The 25,246-nt window shown below is 33.4% G+C and overlaps 1 protein-coding gene across 1 annotated transcript in view; it reads left to right on the forward strand.

The window, feature by feature from the left end:
• The window catches only part of LOC142983593 (putative G-protein coupled receptor No18), a 78,620-nt gene extending 53,925 nt beyond the window's left edge, over window positions 1-24,695 (forward strand). The window contains exons 3-5 of the mRNA XM_076130555.1: window positions 10,372-10,600; window positions 18,912-19,095; window positions 24,047-24,695. Coding sequence (XP_075986670.1) covers window positions 10,372-10,600; window positions 18,912-19,095; window positions 24,047-24,610 — 977 coding nt within the window. The 3' untranslated portion in view covers window positions 24,611-24,695. The remainder of the gene's footprint in view (window positions 1-10,371; window positions 10,601-18,911; window positions 19,096-24,046) is intronic.
• The last annotated feature ends 551 nt before the right edge of the window (window positions 24,696-25,246 follow it).

Genomic DNA, 25,246 nt, shown 5'->3' on the forward strand with positions numbered 1-25,246 from the left:
TCATCATATAAATTATCTTAATGTCCTACACAGTCTAAGTAAAAACAAGAAAAGGAGTAGAATAAAAGGAAGAATAATCATAAAACGTTTACTTCTATTGCTACCTTCAATTTCGATTCACAAAAATCTCATAAAATAAGTACAACAATATCTATTAAACAATTTTACCGAGGCTTTTCACGGCTTTTCAGCACCCTTTTCTCCGATAAGCGTAAAAACTCATATATATAGGGAAATATTAGTCCGCCCAGAGTTTGCGGTGGGAACGGATACATAGATGTTGAAAAAGGCTAGATACCGCAAGCTTGAAGGTAGAGCATACTTCATACTTTGACAGTAAATAATATATTATATTGCGACTGAATTGACTAGGGAAATGTATGATTTTGTAAAATGTATAGTTTAGACCAATTATTCGGTTAGTTAGCCTTTAGCTAAGTAAACGATGAAGACGATGCGACGCTGAAAGGTGAACTATAGTATCAATGTTTTACTTCACTCGTCTCGCTTGTAACATAACGTGTGACGTAACGATACGTACACAGTTTACTACGTCACGTCGCATCGTATTGCGTCGCATAGTGACGCATATTTCACAATAATGCTTACATGACGTCATCGTAAGAGAGATAAATAAAAGTACGCTTGGATTTCATACGACTTATTAAACTAGCCATATCTAGTCTACTCTGTATATCTGTGAACCAAAACGGTATCAGATTTATTCGTTTTTTTGTGAAGATTATTTGGGTACTGCAATAAACGGGTATCATGAGTCAAGGGTTCTTTCAAACCGAACCCTCTTGAAAATGAGAGAGGGTTTATACCCTTGTAGGTATTCCATGGTTTGCTGTTTGAAGATAGTGTCATGTGTGGTGAGAGGTTTAGGAAACTTTTGTGAATGTGCCTTACTGATATGTTGTATTTTGTATATTGGTACATAATTATATAAATTATACTATTAAATAATGTATGCAAAATATCATATTGTTTACAATTTTAATACTGTTACGTGGTTAGCGAATTAATTTTTGAAAATGTTGTGAATAAATTAATTGTGAGATTAGAACTGGCTTTTTCCACAAATACTTTCAAGTTTCTTTGCAAAAACGGTTAATGATTGTACTGAGTGGTTATTAAAGTATTCTTCTTATCAAAAACAACGATCACAATTTCCGATTCACTAGAACGAAAAACAAATGAATTAACCTGAAAAAATAATATATTGAACTTATACCTACTCTCCAAATAAATGCAATAGTTAATAGTAGCATAAGTATCATGGCCGGAAAATCACAATTTTTCATCCACAAAGATGATCCTTCACTCCATAAGAACATACCATAGCAGACTCCCGATAAGTAAATAGATTTTGCATGTAAGTAATCGAGTTTTCATCGAACATGGCCGCCCTACTTCAGTGTATCATACATACATACATACAAACATACATACATGCGACTGAAACGTGTTATTTACTTCACACCTGAGGATTTTTCAATCATTTACGTATTTTCAATACTTCAGTCAATTTTAACGGTTACTTACGTTTAATTTCGCGGTGACGTGATTCGAATATTTTATTTGAGGCAATTTAATGTGTTGTTACAGTTGTTGTTGAAAATATGTAGAATGTTTACAGAAATATAAATATTATTTACAGCTGAGCTGCTATTAATTTCCTCTTAAAACCTTTTCAAGTTTATAATGTTGACTTAAAACAGACATTTAAAGAAACTTATTTTATTAACACTCATATCTTGCATTGTCAAATCTACTATTTCCGCATGGTTATTCGTTACTATGCAGTACCGATGATTGTAAAATTATAACATTTTAACTGTAATTATTTAGGTATACTATAATTGGGTATTTTATATAAGTTTAGATCGATTTAATTTGTCTGTTTTTGATTTATTTGTATATTATACCTGTTACAAGAAATAAACATGAACTGTTAAGTAATAGCATAGGAATGCACACTATTACAATATTAATCTGAAAGCTACAAAATAATACGAAACTAGCCCTGCGCCAGCGATGACCGTAATTAACAACTATGACTGCAGTGTGCCATTAATTGCACGCCTTGGACACATACGATTGATAACTGGCTAGCTATTAAGAAAATTTTGTATGTAAATCTGATCAGCGCCTGTAACTCGTAACGTACGTAACTCTGTCGTAGGAACTATTTTGGTAGTACATTCTAAATGTCAAACTTTCGATACTCGACAGTACCGAACATAGGGAATCGAACTACAGGTCACCTCTGTTCAGTGCAGCCGCCCTAGCGTGGGTTTCACCTTAAGGCTATTATTTTAATTCATTTGTAGAAATATAAATGTTCAATATTCACACCCACACAGTATTACTTTGTAAACCCACACGAATACTTTAAAAAGACATTAAAAAGAAATGAATAACAATTTAATTTTGTTACAAGTTTTCTTTTAATGTTTTACTTTCATTTTCATTATTATTTTTGATAACATCTGTAAAGTTATGAAGACAAATATTCACTTGAATAACACACATTAAATATTTATTATGTTTGCATTTTTAGTACCCCTGAAGGCACTGAAAGATAAAACTAGATAATTTGACAAAAATATAACGCAGTAAAATACGACAACGGTGCCTTAAAATTTTAAGAATCTCATCTAAAATATGTATAGGTATATCCTGTAGCGCAAATACCTCTATCGACTATTAATAACCAACAACTACCGATTTTTTTGTATGAGAAAATCTGATTAGCGCCTCTAGTGGGCGCCTTGGGAACAATTTTGCAGAACATTTGAATGTCACATTCCCAATACGCCATAGTATCCACTATAGAGAATTGCACTACTGTGGACATCAAGCGTTTTGAAATCTGATTTCCGTTCTAACTAACTGTAAATACAGAACCAAATTTCCTAGCCAAATTTTTCGTAATACCTAAAAACATCTTTTCACTACCTAGCTTTTTGAAATCTAAGACCGAAAGTAACTTTATTAAAGCACTAAGTAAACCTGTCATTAACTTAAAAAAATTCTCGAATCTTTACAAATAAATTGACATGGCCAGCTTTTTAAGGTGATTGATTGCTTGAAGGCCATAATTACGCTTTTTTCAAAGTTTCTGAAGGTATTCAAATACCTATTCTTGAAGGGTTTTAAATTCTCTTATTTGAGGTATAAAAGGTTTTTTAGAGATGATTATTTTTTAGTACTAATGTAGTGCAATAGAATTATGAGGCTCTATTCAAATAATGGTCATTGTAGAAGAGATTTGAATGGATCTAGATTTGTTTTTTAAATATGCTTTAGCTGCCTTTAGTAGGTAATCTATAGTTAAAAAGTAAAATTAATATATTTTGACAGTGTGACTAAAAATAATTATAGCGCGTAGCTTAATTTTATTCAATATTTCGAGAAAAGCGGTTTTTTTTTACGTTTCAACAACAACATAAACAATCACACAAACAAATCTTTTACTACTATTCCCGGAAAAAACACGTAAATTTTTAATGCAAACGTTAATAATCAAATATATTAAAACATTTTATTTCAACTTTACATTTTAATTTTGCCTGATAAAGTTAGATTAAGGTAAACCAAGCCAAAAAGCTAAACCTACCTACTAATCACACAAAAAAGTCACATTCAGAATAAAGATATTGGTTCTTTAAAGTAAAACAAACGTAATACTGTACCTTCGAGAATAAAGAAACTTAGTTAAAGTAAAAAGTAACCTTCTTTAGATACGTGAGCTTCCTTTGTGAACAATTCAATCGTACTTTTAAGTAAGTAGTGTTTAGTTAATTTTATTTTGTAATGTAATGTTATTGGAGACTTCAAGCTTTAGCGCAGTACTGTCGAGTATCGAAATTTTGACGTTTAGAATGTACTGCCAAAATGTTTCGTACGACACCCGTCAGAGGCACTGTAGCGCTACCATGAGTTGGTAACTATAGTCTCCCGGAGACACTGTAGTTCTCGTAAAACTTGAACAGCGCCTCTAGCGGATAGTTAAGGTACCAAAATTGCTACCATGGGTCGCCATATTTTATATTAACGTGTAGTTAAATTAAACAACAGTGAATGTAGATTGGCTTTGTCGTTCATTCTTTCCCTATTTGAGCCCACTGTTGTAGTTGCGTTCTCACGTTAACTACTCTAGTTTTTAACTACGCCAACTCATGGTAGGGCTACTGATCAGTACCTCGATTCTCTACTACTATCGACTACCGACAACCGGCTAGCTATCGAAATTTTGACATTTAGAATGTACTGCCAAAATGTTTCCTACGACACCCGTCAGAGGCGCTGATCAGATTTTCATACAATATTTCTCGATGACAGTTCGGTTGTCGGTAGTCGATAGTAGTAGAGAATCGAGGCACAGATTTTCATACAACATTTCTCGATGACAGGTTGGTTGTCGGTAGTAGATAGTAGTACAGAGATTTATACTTAAAATGTACTGCCAAAATAGTTCTTACAAAGCCCGGTAGAGGCGCTTAACTGGTTTTCATGTAAATTTTCTTAATAGCTAGCCGGTTGACGATAGTCGATAGTTAGTAAGTTGGAAAACCGTGTAAAAAAAGTTGTACGCTCGATTTGAGCATCTGTTTTGACTAAAAAATAAAAACAATAAAATTTGTATAATACAATCATGAGTGCCTTTAGTTGTTGAGCAAATGTATAGCGAGCAATTTATGTACATTAGTAAAGAAGACGAAAGTTTATTAATAATTTGATCGCATTAATGTCAGTAATTCAAGTGGCAAGAAGCACGATTTTTTTTCAATTCATTTCTGTCCTACTACTAGGCAAGGGTCTCCTCCCAAACGGGGTAGGGTTAGGTCTTGAGTGACCACTCAGGCCAAGTGCAAGCTGAGGACTTTTGTTGCATATTTATTGCAATGTTGGAAAATTTAATTATATTTGTAGCTATTGGCTTCTTCAGTGTATTATTTAACTTCAGTAAGATTGTTCTTCTTATAGAATAAATCATTTAAATACTAACGGCACTCGTCGTCGAGATTATTTCAAAATGCATCGTAGTTCTTTTGTAGTGGTTTAAGACAGATTTCAAGATACATTTATACTACAGACTGAAGTTAATTTACTCGATTTTAAAGCTAAAAGGATTAAAGAAAATGATGCCGCAAGCTATCAACATGAATGTAGATAAGAGTTCAATATTCGTTGTATCGCAACCGAACGTGATTCTCAACACTTTATATTGGAAAGCACTGGAATACTGCCAAGATGTGAAGCGCAGTGTTATACAAGACTAGCTGAAAGCAATGATAACATTTTAAGGATTCTGTATTCTATCTTCTCAAGAAATACATACAGCGGTTTGTTTTGTCTCTTAAAGTGGACACAATTGTGATGTGACTATCAAGAAAGTTAATTTAATTATTCATTGTATGGATAGTCAACATTAAAGCCACTCGAAGGCCAGTCAAATGGGACCGATGTGTTACTTGTCTTCCAAAGCTTGGAGACACTCAACTCATGTCCACTATGCGACCGTCCATCTAAAGAATATCCGTGTTAAGGTTGCTTAACTCACTAATAATTTACTGACCGATCAGCGCAACTAGCTATGAGCGCTTCTGGAAATGAATCAAAAACTTAATTAAGTCAAGTAATTCTTAACGTCAAATAGTCGATACAAAATGCGTATAGAAAAACGTGCAACGGGTTTCATTAAGATTCTCATTTGCTATACGTTAGTACTTATAAGCTTTGCCCAGATTAATATTCTTTAGTTTCAATGCATAGTTCTGTTTTTTCCTAACCTGAAGCCGCGCACATTCTATCGCAATATTATATTTTATGAAACAAACAATTTTTCTAACATAATAATAAACTTTTTAAAACAAACTCAAGGCGTACACGTGTGCGTATACCAAGTCTACGAAGCTTCAGTTTTGAACTTTATATAAGTACCTACACTTTTTCCCGTAACCAAACTACCTTCAAACCATACTGTGTTATAACATATCTTTGTTACCAACTACTTGAAAGCTACTATGTTGTAAATTGTTTTCTCTCTTAGATTATAGCGACTAACACGTTACGCTAAAGCAGCAATGTATTGAATAGTGACCATCGATTCGACGTATTAGTTGTCAAGTGAGACACGTAGTACGCGTACTGTAGCTCAATTTTCCACTACTATCGAGTATCGACAACCGGCTAGCTATTATTATTTTTTGTTTTCAAATCTGATCAGCGCCTCTAGTGGAAGTCGTAGAAACTATTTCGACAGTACATTTTAAATGTCAAACTCTCGATACTCGATGATTCCGATTGTAGAGGATCGAGCCTTAGGACATTTTTCTCCGAATTCACCTTTCCTAGATTATCAAAGGCCATTACAATACCTTCGAAAACTTTGAAATACTTGCCGTCGAAAAGGTAAAAAGGTACAAAAATGATTGATTCACTTACAGCCTCCGAAAGAACTGAAGATGTCCTCTTTCACCACAAAAGTTGAACATTAACGAAATTTCGACGAAACTCGCGAATATTTTATGCGGAATAATTTTTTATGAATATGAATCAAAATAGTACTCGCAATTTAAAAAGGGGATTAAGTTATTAGAGTATTTTTATTGGATAACAATATTTCCAATACTATTATTTTAGGCAACTAAATGTTATCGAATAGTTAATAGTCTGTTAAGCTTAATGGATTGCATTTTTTTTTAATTTAGGGAGGTTTTCGGGCTTAATTTTAATATGTAGCCAACTCACATAGATATCGACCATGTTGTCAAATTAATTTTCGGTTTCAAACTATATTGTTGGAATTTTGCTGCCACTAAACTAAACATAGGCCACATATTTCATTTACATAATTAAAAAATTGTTAAACGTCTTTTAACATTGCACTTTCCTGCTCTATTTTATTGAAACCTATGGATTCTTGTCGAAATATGTCACGACTCTCGGCCTTAAAAATTGCCTCGAATTTATTTTATTCGAGAGCGCCGCTTCGATATCAATTCTATCTATATTTTGGAGTAAAAATTCTCTGCTTATCTAGAAAATATGTGTTGGTTAGAGCTACGTGATGTTGCGAAATGTTTTGTGTTTGAATAACCCGGTTTTTGGGGTGTAGTTTTTGAAGGTATTTTTTGCATTGTACACATGAGGGGAAGTATTGTATTTCTGCGTGATGTAGCTATAAACAAAGATTTTTGCTGTTCTTTGGACAGTACAGAAAATTCATATTTCAGTACATACTAACATAAAAAAAATGCGAAAATCTGTTTTTTATAAAAAAAGTATCCATTCATGGTTAAGCAGCTGAGCCGATGATTTGATAACAATTTAGAAATAGTTGAAGACTCGGCATTTAACAAAGTCAGTTAATTTAATAACTTTTGTACGTGAACGAAGCCGCATGGCTCAGCAAGTATTAAATAAAATGACATTATTAAAATTTAAAGGCAAATTTGATATTTAAAGAACCAACTCTGACACCCAGGCCGCATTATGATTACTGCTTAATCATAAATCTCCACTTACGTAGTTGTACCAAAAAACTTGTGACACAAAAAATATAAATCTACATTTTTATGCCGAAACTTACATTAGTAAACCATTTTGTTATTAACTTAAGAGAGGAAAGTACAAAAGATATCAACAGTTAGTTAGTTTATCGATATCAGTACTAAGTCTGAATAAAAAATAAATCATCATCATAAGGTCCTCCACATTGCCTATTTTGTACGCACCGACAACGCAAGTAGAACGCCTAGTAAACGGAAAGTCGCAAACGCGTAATAAACGCGCAACGACCTCGTTACGAACGCGTCGTTAGTAGAGCGCGAACCAATTTGAAGTGCAGACTAGTGTATCGGTAAAAACGCACGTATAAAGTGCGTTCCACTTGCGTTTAAAACACATTTTACATGTTTTTATATCATTTCTCTTCTTTTTAAATGGCCAAGTTTTTAAAGTGTCTACACACATATTTTTAATACATACATAGTATATCACGCATTTTCCCTATAGGGGTAGGCAGAGACCAAAGAACGCCACTTGAAACCACACATTGTATTAAATATATATATTTTTAAAACCACTTTGCCCCGGCCAATCTACCGTTTCTTGCTATGTTGATTTAAACAACATATCTATCAATGCATGTGTGTATACTGTACAGTGAACACACATGCATTGATAGATATGTTGTTTGCATGCGAGATGTAAACGCAAAAAAGATTTGTTCATAAAAAAACGCGCGTAGTCGCTGCGTTAATACGCCGTACCTATACTCTGTTAAGTCTAAGGCTTACGCAAAAAAAGTAACAGCTTTTCGATTGAATAGGTCTAGAACAAATAAGGCTTTTGTGAGTATTAGCAAAAAGCTTGGTTCATTTGAATTGTAATTGGTTTCAAGGAATATAGTTCGCTTTTTTGCCTTTAATTCTCTCTCAACTCTGAAGTAACGTTGAAACGGTTACGAGGCTTCGTTAAATGTCGCCTTGTTGTGTAATGTTATGTAATTTGAACAAAAGGCTTTAGATTTTTTGTAATTTCAACAATCGTATTTGTAGTCCTTTTGGTGACACAATTGTAAAGCGTTTTATCGAATTGTATGGATCTATAGATGATTGTAAAAATCTTTTAGCATATTATATGGGTACATACATAATCACACTTTATTTTTATAAGTATCGTTAAAACCAAATAAAGCTACTAAATTTTCTTACATTATATTTTTGGCATTGTTCACATTAATAAAGTGGGTCTATCCCGCTCGTGACATCTTACAAACATACAAACAACGGACACAAAGTACAACGAGACTCAAAACAACAATCCATAGATCGCACTAATATTTATTCCGTGTGATAATCGAACCCACGACCTCTCGACGCACCGGCGACGACTACTAACCTGTATCACTACGCCAAGTTGTCAAAAAAAAAGTTGTAAACATTTCAAGGCTCAAAATATCTGCAAATAAAGTGAATACTTATTCCTTTAGAGTCGTACTTTACTGTCAACCCGAAATAGCTGTTCAGTTTAAATTGTATTCGCCTAGTTTAAGATTATTACAAGCGGAGTAGTTCCAAAAGGCTGTTGTTTTAGCGAACACATTGCGAATACGATTGTAGACAATTTAGTAACTGTGAAACTAGTTAGAACAAAGGATTTTGGTCCTTATGGTATTTAGATTAGTTAATGTAAATAAACAGGATTAATATTACGATTATAAGGCCTATTTTCGGATGGAACTCTAGTTATTGTTTGAGGTGAAATTTGTTATTTCAAATATGTGACCACGCATTTGCGTTCCTTTTTTATTGAACTACTGATGTCACCCAGTACTTATACCTTATTAAGGCATTAAAACAAGTACTTTTTAAGATAAACTAGCTCGTTTTGGTTTTATTTCATACCTCAATCACATTGAAGGCTAAAATAACTTTTAAACTTTTTTTGTCTCCTAATTCATAATATACAGTCTATGTTTTAAGAACGTGTTTGATTATCGTAAAAGGTTTACTTAAAACTCGTTTTTCGTCAATACCAGTATGAATATGGGCTTTAAATTGGTAGCATTCTGACCTAACATGATTCCAAGATTAATATGAAAGCGCCCAAGAATTGCAGCAACGCCATTTACTGATAATAATATATTAACATATTTTTGTATAATACATTCTCTTATCCATCATATTTCCTAGTTTTGACGTCAAAACAATCACAGGCACTTTCAAATCATTAATTTAAATTAGTACTAAGTGCCTAAGTGGTGAACACAATACAATCAGAATACATGACTGAACAAAATTCCGAGTTAATGAACTATAAATAAATAACAAAATCTATGTGTAATCCAAAGGAAAAACGTTTAAAACTTGTATATTTATTTTATTCTTAATGTGCGTTGGTTTTACTTAAAATTGCTTAATCGTCCGTGACGGAATTGTGTAGTGTTTATTTTAAATGTTTTGCGTTTTAGAAAAATATAATTGTACTTCTACTTTTTAAGCTAAACGGCTTTGTATAAACTTGGTGGTAGAGTAAAGCCGTTTAAAATAAAGTACTAAATTAATAGTCATTATCTTTATTCATCGGAATCACCGATTTGTGGATTGTTAAGCATTTTAGTGTTCTTTGCGGTTATTGAGTCCCAAAATATGATAATTTGAAAAGAGACACACCATAGTTGCATCTACATCAACGTGCTTTTTAAATTTTGTTTATTACTGCATGACCTGTGGAAAAATTAAAACAATTATAGATATACCGTCTGAAAACAATATCAAACATAAATCTAAATCCCTGGCAGACTCTCAAAATCGAAACTCTATTGTCATCTCTAACATTTAATCCCTTTCTCAGGTAAATGGGAGCTGGGCTGGATCCTCTGCGACATCTGGATCAGTCTGGACATCTTACTCTGCACAGCTTCCATCCTCTCCCTCTGTGCCATCAGCGTGGACCGCTACCTGGCCGTCACCAGACCGCTGACGTACTCCAGAAGACGAAGGTCTAAGAAACTGGCGCTCACCATGATACTGTTCGTCTGGATTGCTGCTGGAGCCATCACTTGTCCACCAATGTTTGGATGGTAAGTAGAGATCGAAGTCACTTTTCTTAAATAAATCTATACTAATATTATAAAACAGAAGAGTTTGTTTGATTGAACGCGCTTATCTCAGGAACTACCCGTCCGATTAAAAAAATTCTTTCAGTGTTAGATAGCCCATTTATCGAGGAAGATAAATTAACAACCAGGGTCAGAACAAATATTCGTGTTCATTACGCAAAGATTTGTCCCGGGTGGGATTCGAATCCACCACACGCGGCGCTACGGTTATTGCGGCGAGGTGACCACTATAACCACTGCACCAAACGTGCAATTCAGTGTTTGTTTAGTTATGTGTGTGTTACAAGTATTTATTTTCGTACAAAATCAAATAATTACGGCGATACACTGAGATGAAAACAACGTAATGTCGTTTAAACCCATTCCATAACTGAAATGTTTTTTCTCTAAGCCAATTAATATAGTTCTGTGATAAAAGAAATGTGTATATTTTTTTTTAAACAATCTACCTGACGGACAAAATAAATAAAAATAGACGTCATTTTGTATTGCGTTAATCTCTCTACTTTGCTAATTGTTTTATTTGCCACATTCTAGGTCTACTCCAAAAAGACCTAGATAACTTTACTGATTACTGCCGTAACAACAAACTAACATTAAACTTATCTAAATGTAACGTCATCACTTTCACTAAAAACAAGAACTTAATAAACTATACGTACACTCTATGTCATACTTCTCTGTCAAAATTAAACTCGATTCGTGATCTCGGTATTATGTTGGACTCTAAACTTTGCCTAGACCTACACGTTTCGAAAATAGTTAATAAAGCCTATCAAATGTATGGATTTATAATGCGGTCATCAATCGATTTTAAAAGAACTACATCATACCTATGTCTATTTAAATCTTTAGTGTGTTCTCAATTAGAGTACGCAGTGCCGGTGTGGAACCCTTTCTATAATATATACATTGACATGATTGAAAAAGTCCAACATAAATTTTTACGTGCCATGCACTACAGATGCCACAAGACCTACCTACCATACGACCAGTTACTTAGCAAGTACAAGCTACTGCGTCTAAGCGATCGAAGAAAATATCTTGAAGCTGTTACCCTATATAAAATAGTTAGAAACCAATTTAAAGTTTAAACAACTAGTCCACAGCTCTCTGCTGGCGGGAGGCCTCTAGGGCGATGTACATACCCCTATAGGCCACTCGTTAGTGGTTCATAATCATAGTCTCATTTTCCTCTTCATATAATATATCATATTTGTTACATCTATCTAAGTTCGAGTTATATACATCATAGTTAAATGTAATTACCTAATTAACTTTATTTAAAACACGTATCTAAATAAATAGTACTTTTTGTATATTTTCCACAAGCCCCAGCGATTTTTTATTGTTATTTAATATTTTCCGCTAACCCGTGGACAACGTTGTGGGTTACATTATTGTTTATATCGTACTTTATAAATACTAGATGTAAGACCAACTAATGTAACTGTTTGTTGTTCCATTAAATAAATAAATAAATAAATAAATAAATAAATTAACTGTTCACCAGACCAACTGTTAATAATGTTATTATAGTCTTTAAAATATAGCTTGATTAGAATGACAGATGTCAAACTGTTTTGACTAGGGTTGTAGAACTATTGATCAAAATCGATAGCGAAAAAATCGAATCTAAAATAATTATATTCGATTCAATTATTTTTGAATTAGCTTTTTACGAATTGTCGTTGTGAATCTTATTGTTTAAGCAAATTCGTATAGGACGACCAGCCCTACTTTTATCACCGCACGGAGACCTCTCCTAGTTTAGAATTAATTAGGATCAATTAAATAAAACAATGAAAACAGTTAAATAAAATTAATTTATTCAGCTAATGGTGCAATTCTGATGATAGGGATAAGGATGATAGTAATATAGGATGCGCGGTTAATAGTGCGCATCCTAAATCAGTATCATCCTCATCGCTATCATCAGAATTGCTGGAACAATCTTGGAGATTAATTATTAATTCTTGGTCACGAATAGTATCAAAGTGTACTTCGCGATTAACGATTAATCAGATGATTTACTCTTATCTATTGTGTCTCCTCACTAAATTTTTTGCAACATGACGTAGCCTTGTAGAGAGGTTGAAAATTATTAGGTTTATTTTTAAGACTAAAGAAAATAGTACTGATTTTTAGTTTAAAGGCTGATTGTATTGAATTATTCTGATTTCTTATTGAGGATCTGTATTTAAAAAATAGTTATAATGCTAGACAAGACAGATTTTTCGTGTTTCAATTTGTAATACTCGTTAGACGTCACTACAAAGTTGTGTTCTCTGTTTTGCTTAGAACTGTCATTTTAATCAAGCTATATTTTAAAGAGTATAGTCATTAATTTGCGCGCCTACCCTGTTTTAATGTAGGTTTTTATTGTAGAAAGTTTATTTTTAAAATCACATCGTATTTCCCCGATAATACTGGTAGATCATAACTTTGTGTGTTATTATAGAAGAAATAATGTAGCTGGATTCTCTACTAATAACCACTACCGACAACCGACCTGTCATCGATAAATTTTGTATGAAAATCTGATCAGCGCCTCTGACGGGTGTCGTAGGAAATATTTTGGCAGTACATTCTAAATGTCAAGCTTTCGATACTCGACAGTACCGGCTCTACATAAATCCGAAAATATATCCGTATTTTTTTTTAATTAGCATCAATCTTTCAGCGATGGAATTTCGAAAACCTTCAGTTTCTGGTATTCTCTGGCAATCCTTCCATTAACATGTTCAATTCGTTTCACCACTTTCGTAAGATTACAGATATAAAGACGTTTGACCGGAGATCTGTAGTTACACGTTCTAGTCCTCACGTAGAGGCTATTAGACTTGTTCCCAATCGGATCTAGGTACAACTTGTCGATGATAGCTTCAACCCCCAAGGGGATGAAAGCCTTTTACGAATTAAGTTTCTGACCTTATTTAATAAGGTATCCCTTTCTTCCACATTCATGATTTCGAAATCTAGACTTTAAGAAGTATTAATTGGTTGCGAAAAAAATGATTACATAAAAGTAGTAGTTAGAATTTGAAACGTTACATAACCCAAAGATGTAGGCATAGGTGTATGAAATATGCCTTTTAACTCATTTTGATTAGAATTGTATTATTGTAACCGTAATTCACTTCTTAAGAATAGAGTGAGACTAATAGAGAGGTTAGTATTTTAAATACAAAAATGAGGAATAAAAAAAGCAACAAGTACTTGAACACCAGTAAAACTTCCACGCATTTTGCCTTAAAGCTTTTTATAACATCATAATACGGCCATATCTTTAAAGGTTCACCATATAATCTTTTTATTTCATAATCTTTATCTCACATCATTGGTACAGCTCTTGTGTTTATGACGTCATAGCAATAAAACCAATTGTTACGATTCCATAAACGTTATATCTTGGGCAAAATATTTGATATCTGGAGTCAATATTTCTGTAATAAAATCGCTAATAAGATATATTAAGTAATAGATTTCTAGATATTCCGATATAGTATTGGTGAAGTGTATTTGTACTAAAATAATAATCGTACCTTTATATTGTTTCTTTCTTTAATACAAAGCCCCTATATTATGCTACAATGATAAATAAATATATAGCCAAAAAGCGTTTTTCTAATTCTACCTTGCAGTAGTAAAGTTTTTATTTTCATGTGTTTATTTCCGTCAAGTGGAGACAGCTGTTTATTTGCCACATTTTTCTATGTGATTGTTGTTATATTTATTGTGTTAAAAAACATAGCAATAATATGGTATGCTAAATACAAACAACTTATAGATCTTACTTTACTAATATAATAAATTAGTTTAGTTACCCAAATTAACACATAGAATACTATTTATCAGAATAATATTTAACAAGAACATAGTCACGTGTAACAAAAATCAACAAACAAAACGAAACAAGCCCCCATTCTCTTTACACTCCATCTAATAACAAAAGGAATCATATATATTTATAAACATAATAATATCATCACATCCTTTATAAGGGCAGCAAAAAGGGCACTGCAGCCCTTTATCACAACCCTTTACATACCTCATATTTAGGTGAGAAAGGTAAATACAAAAGACCCTCATAAGAACACCTTAGTGCCCTCTATCCGGTTGACGAAGCAACTAATCAACCATGTAAGGGCACGGTAATGTACCCATCAATCTATAGAAAAGTGAAGATTGGGTACCCGATAAAATTTTATTTGGATGGAAAATTGTATGGGGAAATAAAATTCCTGGGTCTGTAGGGAACTTGGTTTAACATTAAAGAAAGGTTCAAGTTTTATTTTCTCTTACATGGTGTGCTATAGTTTTGTAACTCATAAAATTTTGAAATGTTATTGGAAATGAGAACAAAATTAAATGCGAATGACTTTTAAGACTGTACTTAATTAAATTTAAAAAATAAATTAAATAACTCTCAGTGCAAGAAAAGACTAAGGAAAAACAGAAACACTTTCATTATAATTACTACACGTAATTATACACATCATTGCTACACTTATGTTTTCACTGCAATCTCGCCGAAACGTCGAGAAAATCAAAATGAACTAACAATGCATGATCACGTTAATCCTAACCATAAAAAATTAACATTTTATATCGAAGCTCTATTCAATAAAGTTTCAACAAATAGTTTCAAACATTATATTTTATCACAACATTTGCAATATGTTGTGTTTCAGTATGCAGTCCAAACATATTGGTATTTTTATGGGTACCGTGGCACATACGTTTGACATGGGACTCCAATATTGGTAGCCATGTCGGCCTTGAAAAATCCCCGCCAGGCCTCACCATTTTGTTTTATTTTTGTCGCAGTCTATTTTTTGTTTATTTACTATCATTTATTTTCAGATAACAAAAATCCGTAGATTAATACCTCAACTATTATTAAAATATATAACTAGTATCTGAAAACCTAATGTTATGAATATTTCGTACTAATTTATTCGATTCGATCCGCGAGGAATAATAACGTTTTTGTTAAAATAAACTATATGTTAGTCTAGGTCTAGTCTAGGCAAATTTTCAGAACCTACCTTCCCAAACTATGAAATTTATTCTAAATATGAGTAGAATAAACTCATATAAAAAAGATAATACTAAAAAAACGTCTAAACACTGTCAAACAAATACCACTTTATTTTTTATTAATAATAAAAAAATAAGTTTTTCTTCTATACTCACTAGGCGTAATCATAACTTTTGTCCTAATTAATTATTAAAAAACTCAAGACCTTATTGGTCTTATTATACGAATAAAAAAATGTTCCACTTCAAAGGTGATTAAACCAAAAGAAAAATGTCTTACAACACAATCGTCAATCATACCCACTTATTTAATTTCTTTACTCAAATAAATAGCTGAAATTTCTCTAGTAATAAGACTAATTACAGTGTAGTTCTTTGTACCAACATAACAAAAGTAGGCTAAATATTTGCAAGAATTTCAACAACGTCACTTCCGCTGTTGATTGTAGGAACTTAGATATTAGGAATACCAACTTCAAGAACTGAAATCAGGTCACATTCGCCGTTTCAGACCGTTATGCTGACCATGGAATAATAAAATCTTTTCAGGGATATTAAACACTTTCAGATTTCGCGGAGCCTTGATAATATTCTTAGCTTGATATATAATATACATTATTAGGTGACGCCGAATGAGAAGGTGGATTTTGAAAATAAAACCTTTGTAATCTTTAATTTCGTACTTCAAATTTATTTCAATCAAAAAAAATCATTTTAACAAATTTCATTCGTAATTTAACCAAACGTACATACTTTTGCCTTTACATCATTATAAACAAATAAACTACTCTAGATTTTATTAAAGCATTTACTTTACAACTCTATGCTATCTGCCTACCCCTATGATAAAAGGTATTATTAAAGTACATCCTATTTCTCGATTCCGTATATGCATATAATGACATTCTGAAGGTTAATGATTTTTCAATTCCCGAGTTGGGTCGTGATCTTAGCAGCCAGATGTGTGTGAATGGCAATGATGACATTGACCCTCACATATTCCCAAAAAGGGTATCTTTTTCTCATAAAGAGCATTACCAAACTTAAGGAAAAGACAAATATTACGACTACCTATAGATTGACTTTTAAAATGACGTGAAAATATAGTTCTTGCAAAATACGCTAGGGGCGCTGATGGCTATTTTTAAATTTGCCGATAGCTACTCGGTTGTCGATAGTGAAAAGTTTAAGTAACACTTACTAATTTAAAAGCAGAAATATTCAGATAAATATCTATGTCTCTATAGTATAATAAAAATGGCATAATTGCAGTACTAGAATTGTTTTAAAGAGATTCTAAAACGGTTTGGTTTGCAGTTTGCGCTTGTGGTTTGAAGCCCGCCCATCTCGTGTTTAACAGATCTATTGAAATATACGCCCAGGCTGACCTTTTAAAACAAAATAAACGAATAGTTTTAGAAAGAACGTACTGGCTGAAACTGAATAGAAACGATTTAAAACATTGCTAAAACCTAACTTGAACGGTATAACTACATAAATGCGATCACGATTGTTTAGTAATATAGTATGTAAAATAACCACATAACGTGAATATGAAGCTTAGTAGCAGAATGGACACTTAAGACATAAGTACTATTGCATAGTATATATTAGGTCGGGGAAAAAGTCTTTTCGAATTAAGTATAGTATGTATGAACTTGTAACAAAATCTTTTCTCTACACAAAAAAGCTCGATATTTGGGTACCTCACGTGCTCACTGAAAGAAACCTAATGAACCGTGTACTTATTTGTGATTCTTGAAGCCAAAGACATTTTATTACAAGTTCATATTTACTTTAATGCGAAAAGACTTTATCCCCGATCTAATATAAGGTTTGCAGCTGACACAAGTATAGAAAATTGTGAATGTACGATGCTTTGCAGCTGATGGATTGATGTCTATCATCGCCTTTGTTCGTAAAAAAATTTAGGCTAAACTACCGAACCGATTTTACTGAAATATAGCATGGAGATAGTTGAAGACTCGGAATTAACCACAGGCAAAACTTTTCAATAATCAACAATGTAGCATCTGAAATAGCGTATGAAACTTTGTAGGCAAGCAGATCCGGGATAGTGAGCTAGTTACCAGAACACTTCCACACAAATTCACCAGAGAGATCCGGACAGTAATTGATATTCTTGTTAACTCGCCCACCATAACTAAATGTATAACAGCACTCGTAGATTTGCGATCTCAATATTATATTCACTTCTAATTGCTTCTTCATTCATCAAACTTCGAAGACGAATATTTATCTTGCTTGTTGTTGGACCGACTTCTCAATAGTTTCAAGTTCACTATACAGTTTTGGGTTATGAGGCTTTGTTAGTATATATAGTAAGTAAAGATATAGCTATATATCCCTTGTGCTCATACTTATCTTTTCAAACTATTCTAAATACCTATTTCCTTTTACTCCGCAGCCAAAGTTCTTTCTTTGTGTATGTAAAAGTAATGATTTTTAAGAAATAATTTCTTAAAAATCATTACTTTTCTACTACATACGATGAAGGTGGCAGGGCAGCCAGTATCACCGTCCGGGTATACAGGCTGCCAGCGTGCTATGCCGATTACAAGGATAGCTCGCTGCCAAAGTAGTGATGTGTGGTTGTACATCTTACTCTTGAAATGAGGCTTGACAGAGTTGACAGCTTTTTGTCTGCGTTTTGCGGAAGCTGGCGTTCCGTACCACCGGTACCATATGTAACAATAGTAGAGTAGCATGATTCTGTACAGTCGGTACTTTCGTGTATCGAGAGTTTCACATATAAAATTTACTGCCAAAATAGGTTTTACAACACCCGCGAGAGGCGCTGAACCGATTGTCATGCAATTTTTTTCATTAGCTAGCCTGTTGTCGGTAGTCGATAGTGGTAGAGAATCACGGTAAAAATACAAGCCTATCTATCTATCGGATGATAGTGGTCAACCTAGTGTCAAAGTTGTTCAAGCCGCCCGAAAGGCCTTTGACGTGGTTTAACGACTGTTATCTTATTGACAACAACCGGGACCGACGTTTTACGTGTCCTCCGAAGCACAGAGACGCTCAGTTCAAATACCACTATGTGGTCACCCATCTATAGAATGACCGCGCCAATGGTTGCTTAACCCGCAGATCGTTTACCGACCGATGAGCACAACTTTGCTATGAGTGCCTCAAAGTTACAAGCCTGTAAATGTGAGAGTTGAGAAGATAAATAAATACCTTTTCCTTTTGCCTCCAGGTACGAACCGGATCACAACCAAGGTGGAGTCTGTCGGTACAACCAGAACCCTGGGTACGTGGTCTTCTCAGCCATGGGGTCGTTCTTCTTACCCATGGCTGTGATGGTCTACGTGTACGCGAGGATATCCTGCGTGGTTGCCAGAAGACATCAGCAGTTAGCCAGCAGTACTAAATGTAATAAGGTTGGTATTATGGTCTTGTTTCCTTAAAAGGAGAATTTGTTCTTTTTGGGAGATTAACCAAAGAGCAATTTCCTACTAATCATCTACAACAGAGTCACAAATTTTGTTAAAAAAATCTGAAACTGATTCTGATCAGCGCATTTAGCGTGTTCCTTAGAAACTAAATTTTCTGGTGGAAAATGTTTTCAGGACCTACTTGTGCAAAAAACAACACTTAATTTTAATTTATTACATTTAATTACTTCAAGTCTTGACCTAAGAAATCATACCAAATATGGCTTTTGCTTTAATTAATCTTTAATATTAATACAGTCTGAAAAAAGGTATCGTCTTTTATGTAAAAAATCTAGGTACAAAATGTCTCTAAAGAATTAAAAATTCCAATTAGGATTAACAATTCACGGGCAAATTAATACTGAATTGAAACAAAAGATCTTCAGTCGTTGAAAATATCAATTAGCACAAAGTTATAGTACATTCAAGGGAGCTTGTAAAAAGCTCTAAAAAACTGGTCAAGTGCGAGATGGGCTCGAGCACGAAGGGTCCCCGAAGGTTTAGCACCATTATTTATAAAAACAGCAAAAAATACGTTTGTATAAGAGCCCCCTTTAAATATTTGTTTATTCTGCTTTTTTTGTATTGCCTGTTATAGCGCCAACGTTAACTGGCCTAACGATCACGGTTCATGAGATACAACCTGGTGACAGATAGACACTAAAGTCTTAGTAATAGGCCACCGTCCCGTCTTTGCCCTTTGTGTACGGAACCTTAAAAAGAAAAGAAACGTAGGTAGAACATAAATTACTAAATAAATCCACTTTTTATTGAGCTACGAAGCTTTTAGGAGAGATCGAATCGACTAAAACGGATTATTTTATGGGAACAGTCATTGAGTTAGCATTGCGTTTATTTATCTTCTCTTTCTATGTAAATTTGGTACTGTCTTGAGCATAAATACGGAATCATTTTACAGACACTTGGTTTTTAATAAATTAAAAAAAAACAACAATAATGGTCAAAAAATACTGTTATAACCTCAAAAATAATAATAAATTCAAAATATATGTGTAAATCGTATAATGTAACCTAATCCGACTATAATCAATTTAAAGATTTTTTTAATTTCCCTGACAGTAATATCTAGTAATTCTAAGATATTGTTAATGTATCCACTGTTTTTGATATTTTAATTTTTTTTTCATAATAATATACAATTAGTTGAACATACAATTGATAATATACAATTATTTATTGATTGATTGTTGACCAAAATATCGCATATTTTGTATAAATTACAGAAAAAATCAGTTCTTTCAATATTATATAATGCTCATGACTATACATGATTTGACGCTGACTTCCATCGTCTTCGCTTGTAACTTCCTGACAATATTTATTGTAATTTTCAACCGCCGGCAAGTAATATTCGTGATTATTTCTGAATTCTGCGTACGAATTACTTTTTTTGTCTCGTGACATTTCGTTCAATTGTTGAAGAGTTCCGATTGGAATACATTTCGATGAAACTGTTTTGTATAAATAACTGTACAGAACAAAGAATAAGTTAAAAGTGATAGCTTTTAAAAAATATCAAAATTTTGCTTACTGAGGTGGTTTAGCTAGTTGCGCTCAATAATTATGATTATTAATTATTATTTATGGATAACTATCAGATAATTTATCCGATCAGTAAAGGATTAGTGAGTAAAGTAACCTTAGCTTCGACATTTTATTGATGAGTGGCCGCGTAATGGTACTGAAATAAAATGTCTTTGTGTCTCGTCAAATGCCCCCAAAATCTTTGGTTGGTTTTAACAACTTGGACACTAGGCTGACCAAGAACCATACGATGAATGAATAAAGAGCTGGTAATGGTAATCTTATTTAACTAACACGTCTCAACGCTTTAAATACTACCCCTTATTTATAAACACACAATAAACCTATTTTAGTTAAACAACTACTAAAATATGTTTTCTCTCTTTCATTTCGCTAAGGAGTGAAAGAAACAAAACGCTTGATAAGCCTCTCATAAGTTCATATATTTTATGAATAAGAGGGTACTTCTTTTGCCTTTATGTTTTTTTTTACATCCGTAGCTGCCATAGCCCACTGCTGGTCAAGAGTCTCTTTCGAAACGTAGGAAGGATTAGGCCTTGAGTTAATGTTTTTCTTGTAAGTACTTTAATATGTAGGTAATACATAATTGTGTTCATAACAAAAATAGTTCTTAAAGGTCTATAAAAATGGGTTTTATAACAGTCATAAAAGTTACAACTGTATTTAAAAATAAACTATTATTACAAAAAATGTAGGTAAAAGCTATTTATTATATAGCTATTTATGCGAGGATATTTTAATCTAAATAATACACTATGCGGTCCTTTCAGAATACTAATGGACTGTAAATTAATTTCAGTTAAAGGAAGATAGTCATTAATAGTGCTGACAGTTTAATGTTTGTAGGTAAGGTTTGCTATACAATGCTTCTATTTATTATGTCAAGGCTTTTACGGCTTATGTATAACTGTCAGATAATTTATCCCATAGATAAAGTGACTGAAAGATGACAACATATATTCCACCTGATAAACTAAGCGATATTTATTAAACAGTATGTATGACTGCCTCCGTGGCGCAGTGGTTTAGGTCACCACGCCGAAACCACTGCATCAGGAGGTCGTGGGTTCGATTCCCACACGGAGCAATTATTTGTGCGATCCACAAATAATTGTTTCGGGTCTGGTTGTGCTTTGTGTCCGTTGTTTGTATGTTTGTAAAAGTCCCCGCGACACAAGAGCAATTCTTAGTGCGGGAGTTGTCTTTTTTAAGAAGAAGAAGAAGTAGCGATACTGGGTGGTCGTAAGAAACGTGAAGTGACAATTGAAATAAAATTAATTTAGAATATTTGTATAAAAAATAAGACCATACAAAATAAAAGTATCGAACACTTCATATAGAAATCATTTTTTTAGAAATAAATCCTTCTTTGTTGTAATCTATACTAATATTATAAAGCGGAATAGTTTGTTTGTTTGTTTGTTTGAGCGCGCTAATCTCAGGAACTACTGGTCCGATTTGGAAAATTATTTCAGTGTTAGATAGACCATTTATCGAGAAAGGTTATAGGCTGTATATCATCACGGTACGACCAAGAGGAGCAGAGCAGCAATAAAAAATGTTACAAAAACGGGGAAAAATTTGACCCATTCTCTTATGTGACGCAAGCGAAGTTGCGCGGGTCATTTTTAATAACGAGCCAAAAATCCTTTGATATGGTTTAGCGAACATACTGAAGACAAGCCTTACCAAATTTTAAATTAAAGATTAAGTATACTGAAATCTTATATTCGGAAGTTTGTACCAATACAATCATATGAAGTAAGCTAGTTATAATAAAAATCTATATTTAGGTCCGTAGCTACATAATTTACCCAAATGATTACTACCAAAAGGTACCGTAGTACGTAATAAACGAACTCTCTAAAGGCAAACCCAAAACGCAGACATTATTGAGACCGAACTAACATTATAGAAATCGGAAATATTTCTACCAATACTAACCCTTTTAGCCCCAAAACGATTGGGGTCTTAAGCGATTCTAAATATAGGAAGGTTTCTAAAGACGTAACGGCTAATTTCGAAGTTATTGGACCCAGGCAAGGTAAGGTAATTAGGGTACGGGTAATTTGGGGTAAAAATCCATTGAAGGGTCAAATCAATTAGGTAAGATTAAAAGGAATTTGGCTTTATCGGGTCTTTTTATGAAGTATAAGACGTAGGTATGTTGAGGTAATAATTGCGTTACGGAAGAAAGTTGGGGTATTTCAAGCAAGGAATATTATTAATAATGTTCAAAGATTTTAGCAAATACTAGCTGACCCGCGCAACTTCGCTTGCGTCACGTAAGAGAGAATGGGTCATAATTTTCCCCGTTTTTGTAACATTTTTCGTTACTACTCCGCTCCTAATGGTCGCCTATAGCCTTCCTCGATAAATGGGCTATCTAACAGTGAAAGAATTTTTCAAATCGGACCAGTAGTTCCTGAGATTAGCGAGTTCAAACAAACAAACAAACAAACTCTTCAGCTTTATAATATTAGTATAGATTTATGGGATTTTTTTACCTGCTTTTTATAAACTACATATAGATGTTTAAGAAATCGAGTGTACTTCTTTTCATAAAATTGTTACTATTTTTAAACCAAGCCAGTAACTGATTTCTTTACAATTATGTAATCAATTTCTCCGTATTAACTTCATTCTGAAAAGCTCTAGATTGCACATGATTTTATAATTGTACCTAGCTATAAATATACTAAGATTAAATCGATAAAACAGTTACTTCAAGCATACGTTCACTTGTCACGCTCTCTTCCACGTATTCAACCCTACAAACATAAAGTTGCATAAACACAACCCATAATCCCACACTGTAACATTAATTAGAATTATACCTAATGTTTTTCTACTCTACAACAAGCGTTCTCGGGTTATATAAAAATATAACGTTGTAACGACCACTAAATTTGGTTTAACACCATTTTATCAGACTCGGACAAAGGCGGTACACAGACGAGCCAAAATATATCTTTATTAAAACATTCTGGATGTAATAATTACTGTTTTAATTCAATTTGTTTGATGAAAACTGGATTTCTACGAATCTTTTCATATTTTACGGATGCTCTACTTTCTCAGTATTAAGTTAATTATTTTAAAATACAATATTTTAAAATAATGCTAAAAAATAAAGCTGATGATGATGTGTAAAATACGAGAGGTATGAACTGCTCATATGAATTTTCATTATTCATTTAATCCGACAAAATATGCTTACGTTCTGTGGTAGATACCAAAGCGAACAAAAAACCGAACACTTAATAAAGAACCAATGCATTCATAATGAAGTGACTCAGCGTGAATATTCAAAAAATCTCTTTTGTTTCAGAAAGGGAAGCTGTCCTGTATACGCACGGAGTCAGAATCGGGATCAGACAAGCTATCATTACGACAGACAGCTTCCAAACAAACGTCAAAGAACTCCACACAGCAGAGCGACTGCTCATCCCAAGATCACAAATGCCCCTGCTGTTTCAGACCAGAGAAGAAGAAAAAGCACAGAAGCAGTAAAGAAAAAGAATCCAGATTTTACAACGAAGTCACGTTCAAAGCTAATTTCAAGTATAAAAATACAACAAGACGTACACATTCCATGAAAGAACATGTTGAGAATAATAGAGTTTCTTCTTTAAGGAGAGAGACAAAAACTGCTCAAACTTTAAGCCTGGTTGTAGGAGGTTTTGTCGCTTGTTGGCTCCCCTTCTTCCTCTACTATCTTCTCACTCCTTTTATACCAAACGAATACGTGAACCCTGTACTTATGTATATATTAACTTGGTTAGGATGGTTCAACTCAGCCATAAATCCATTCATCTACGCTTTTTATTCCCCAGACTTTAGACTAGCATTCTGGAGACTCACGATCAGAAAGTGTAAGAGAAATAAACGTTAGTTATGTAAGTTACTTTTCAATACGATAAGATATCGTAGTTTAGATTACAAGCAAACGAAAATCACGCCGATGTATAGATACAGAAATTTCCCCGTAAGCTGATAATAGATTTTGTATCTTACGTGTAGGTATTAAAGTTGGGAATCGTTTGTTTTATGAATGTTGTATTTGATGCAATGTGGAATTGTAAATACACGTTTCGTGTACCATGATTTGATCCAATGAGACAGCTATTGACAGATTTTAGCCGGCGAAATTGGGAGAGCGTTATCTTTGCAGTGAGGTCATTCAACTTGTAACATTTCTCATTTGGTTGGGTTATGTCCGGAGTCATGCGGGTAATAAAGGAACGAGATAGTATGTGCACCTCTGATACGGAGTTTTATATGACTGTAAGTTAATGGGCTTTTAGCGGGAGTTTGCAATAGCGTTATTTTGCGAGCTTTCGTAAATCGTTTTATCTTTAACTGCAGGTGATATAGTATTTTGTTTTAAAGATAGCATTGAACAAAAATAAACACCGATCTGTTCTTCATGAGATTATTCTGCTGGATTTAAGAATAAAAAATGGTGACGGCTGAAATTAGTTCGTATTTGGTTTGATTGTTTCGCGGTTTTACAGTTTCACGTCTGTAA

This window comes from Anticarsia gemmatalis, chromosome 24 (genome assembly GCF_050436995.1).
Source record: "Anticarsia gemmatalis isolate Benzon Research Colony breed Stoneville strain chromosome 24, ilAntGemm2 primary, whole genome shotgun sequence".
Lineage (NCBI taxonomy): Eukaryota > Metazoa > Arthropoda > Insecta > Lepidoptera > Erebidae > Anticarsia > Anticarsia gemmatalis.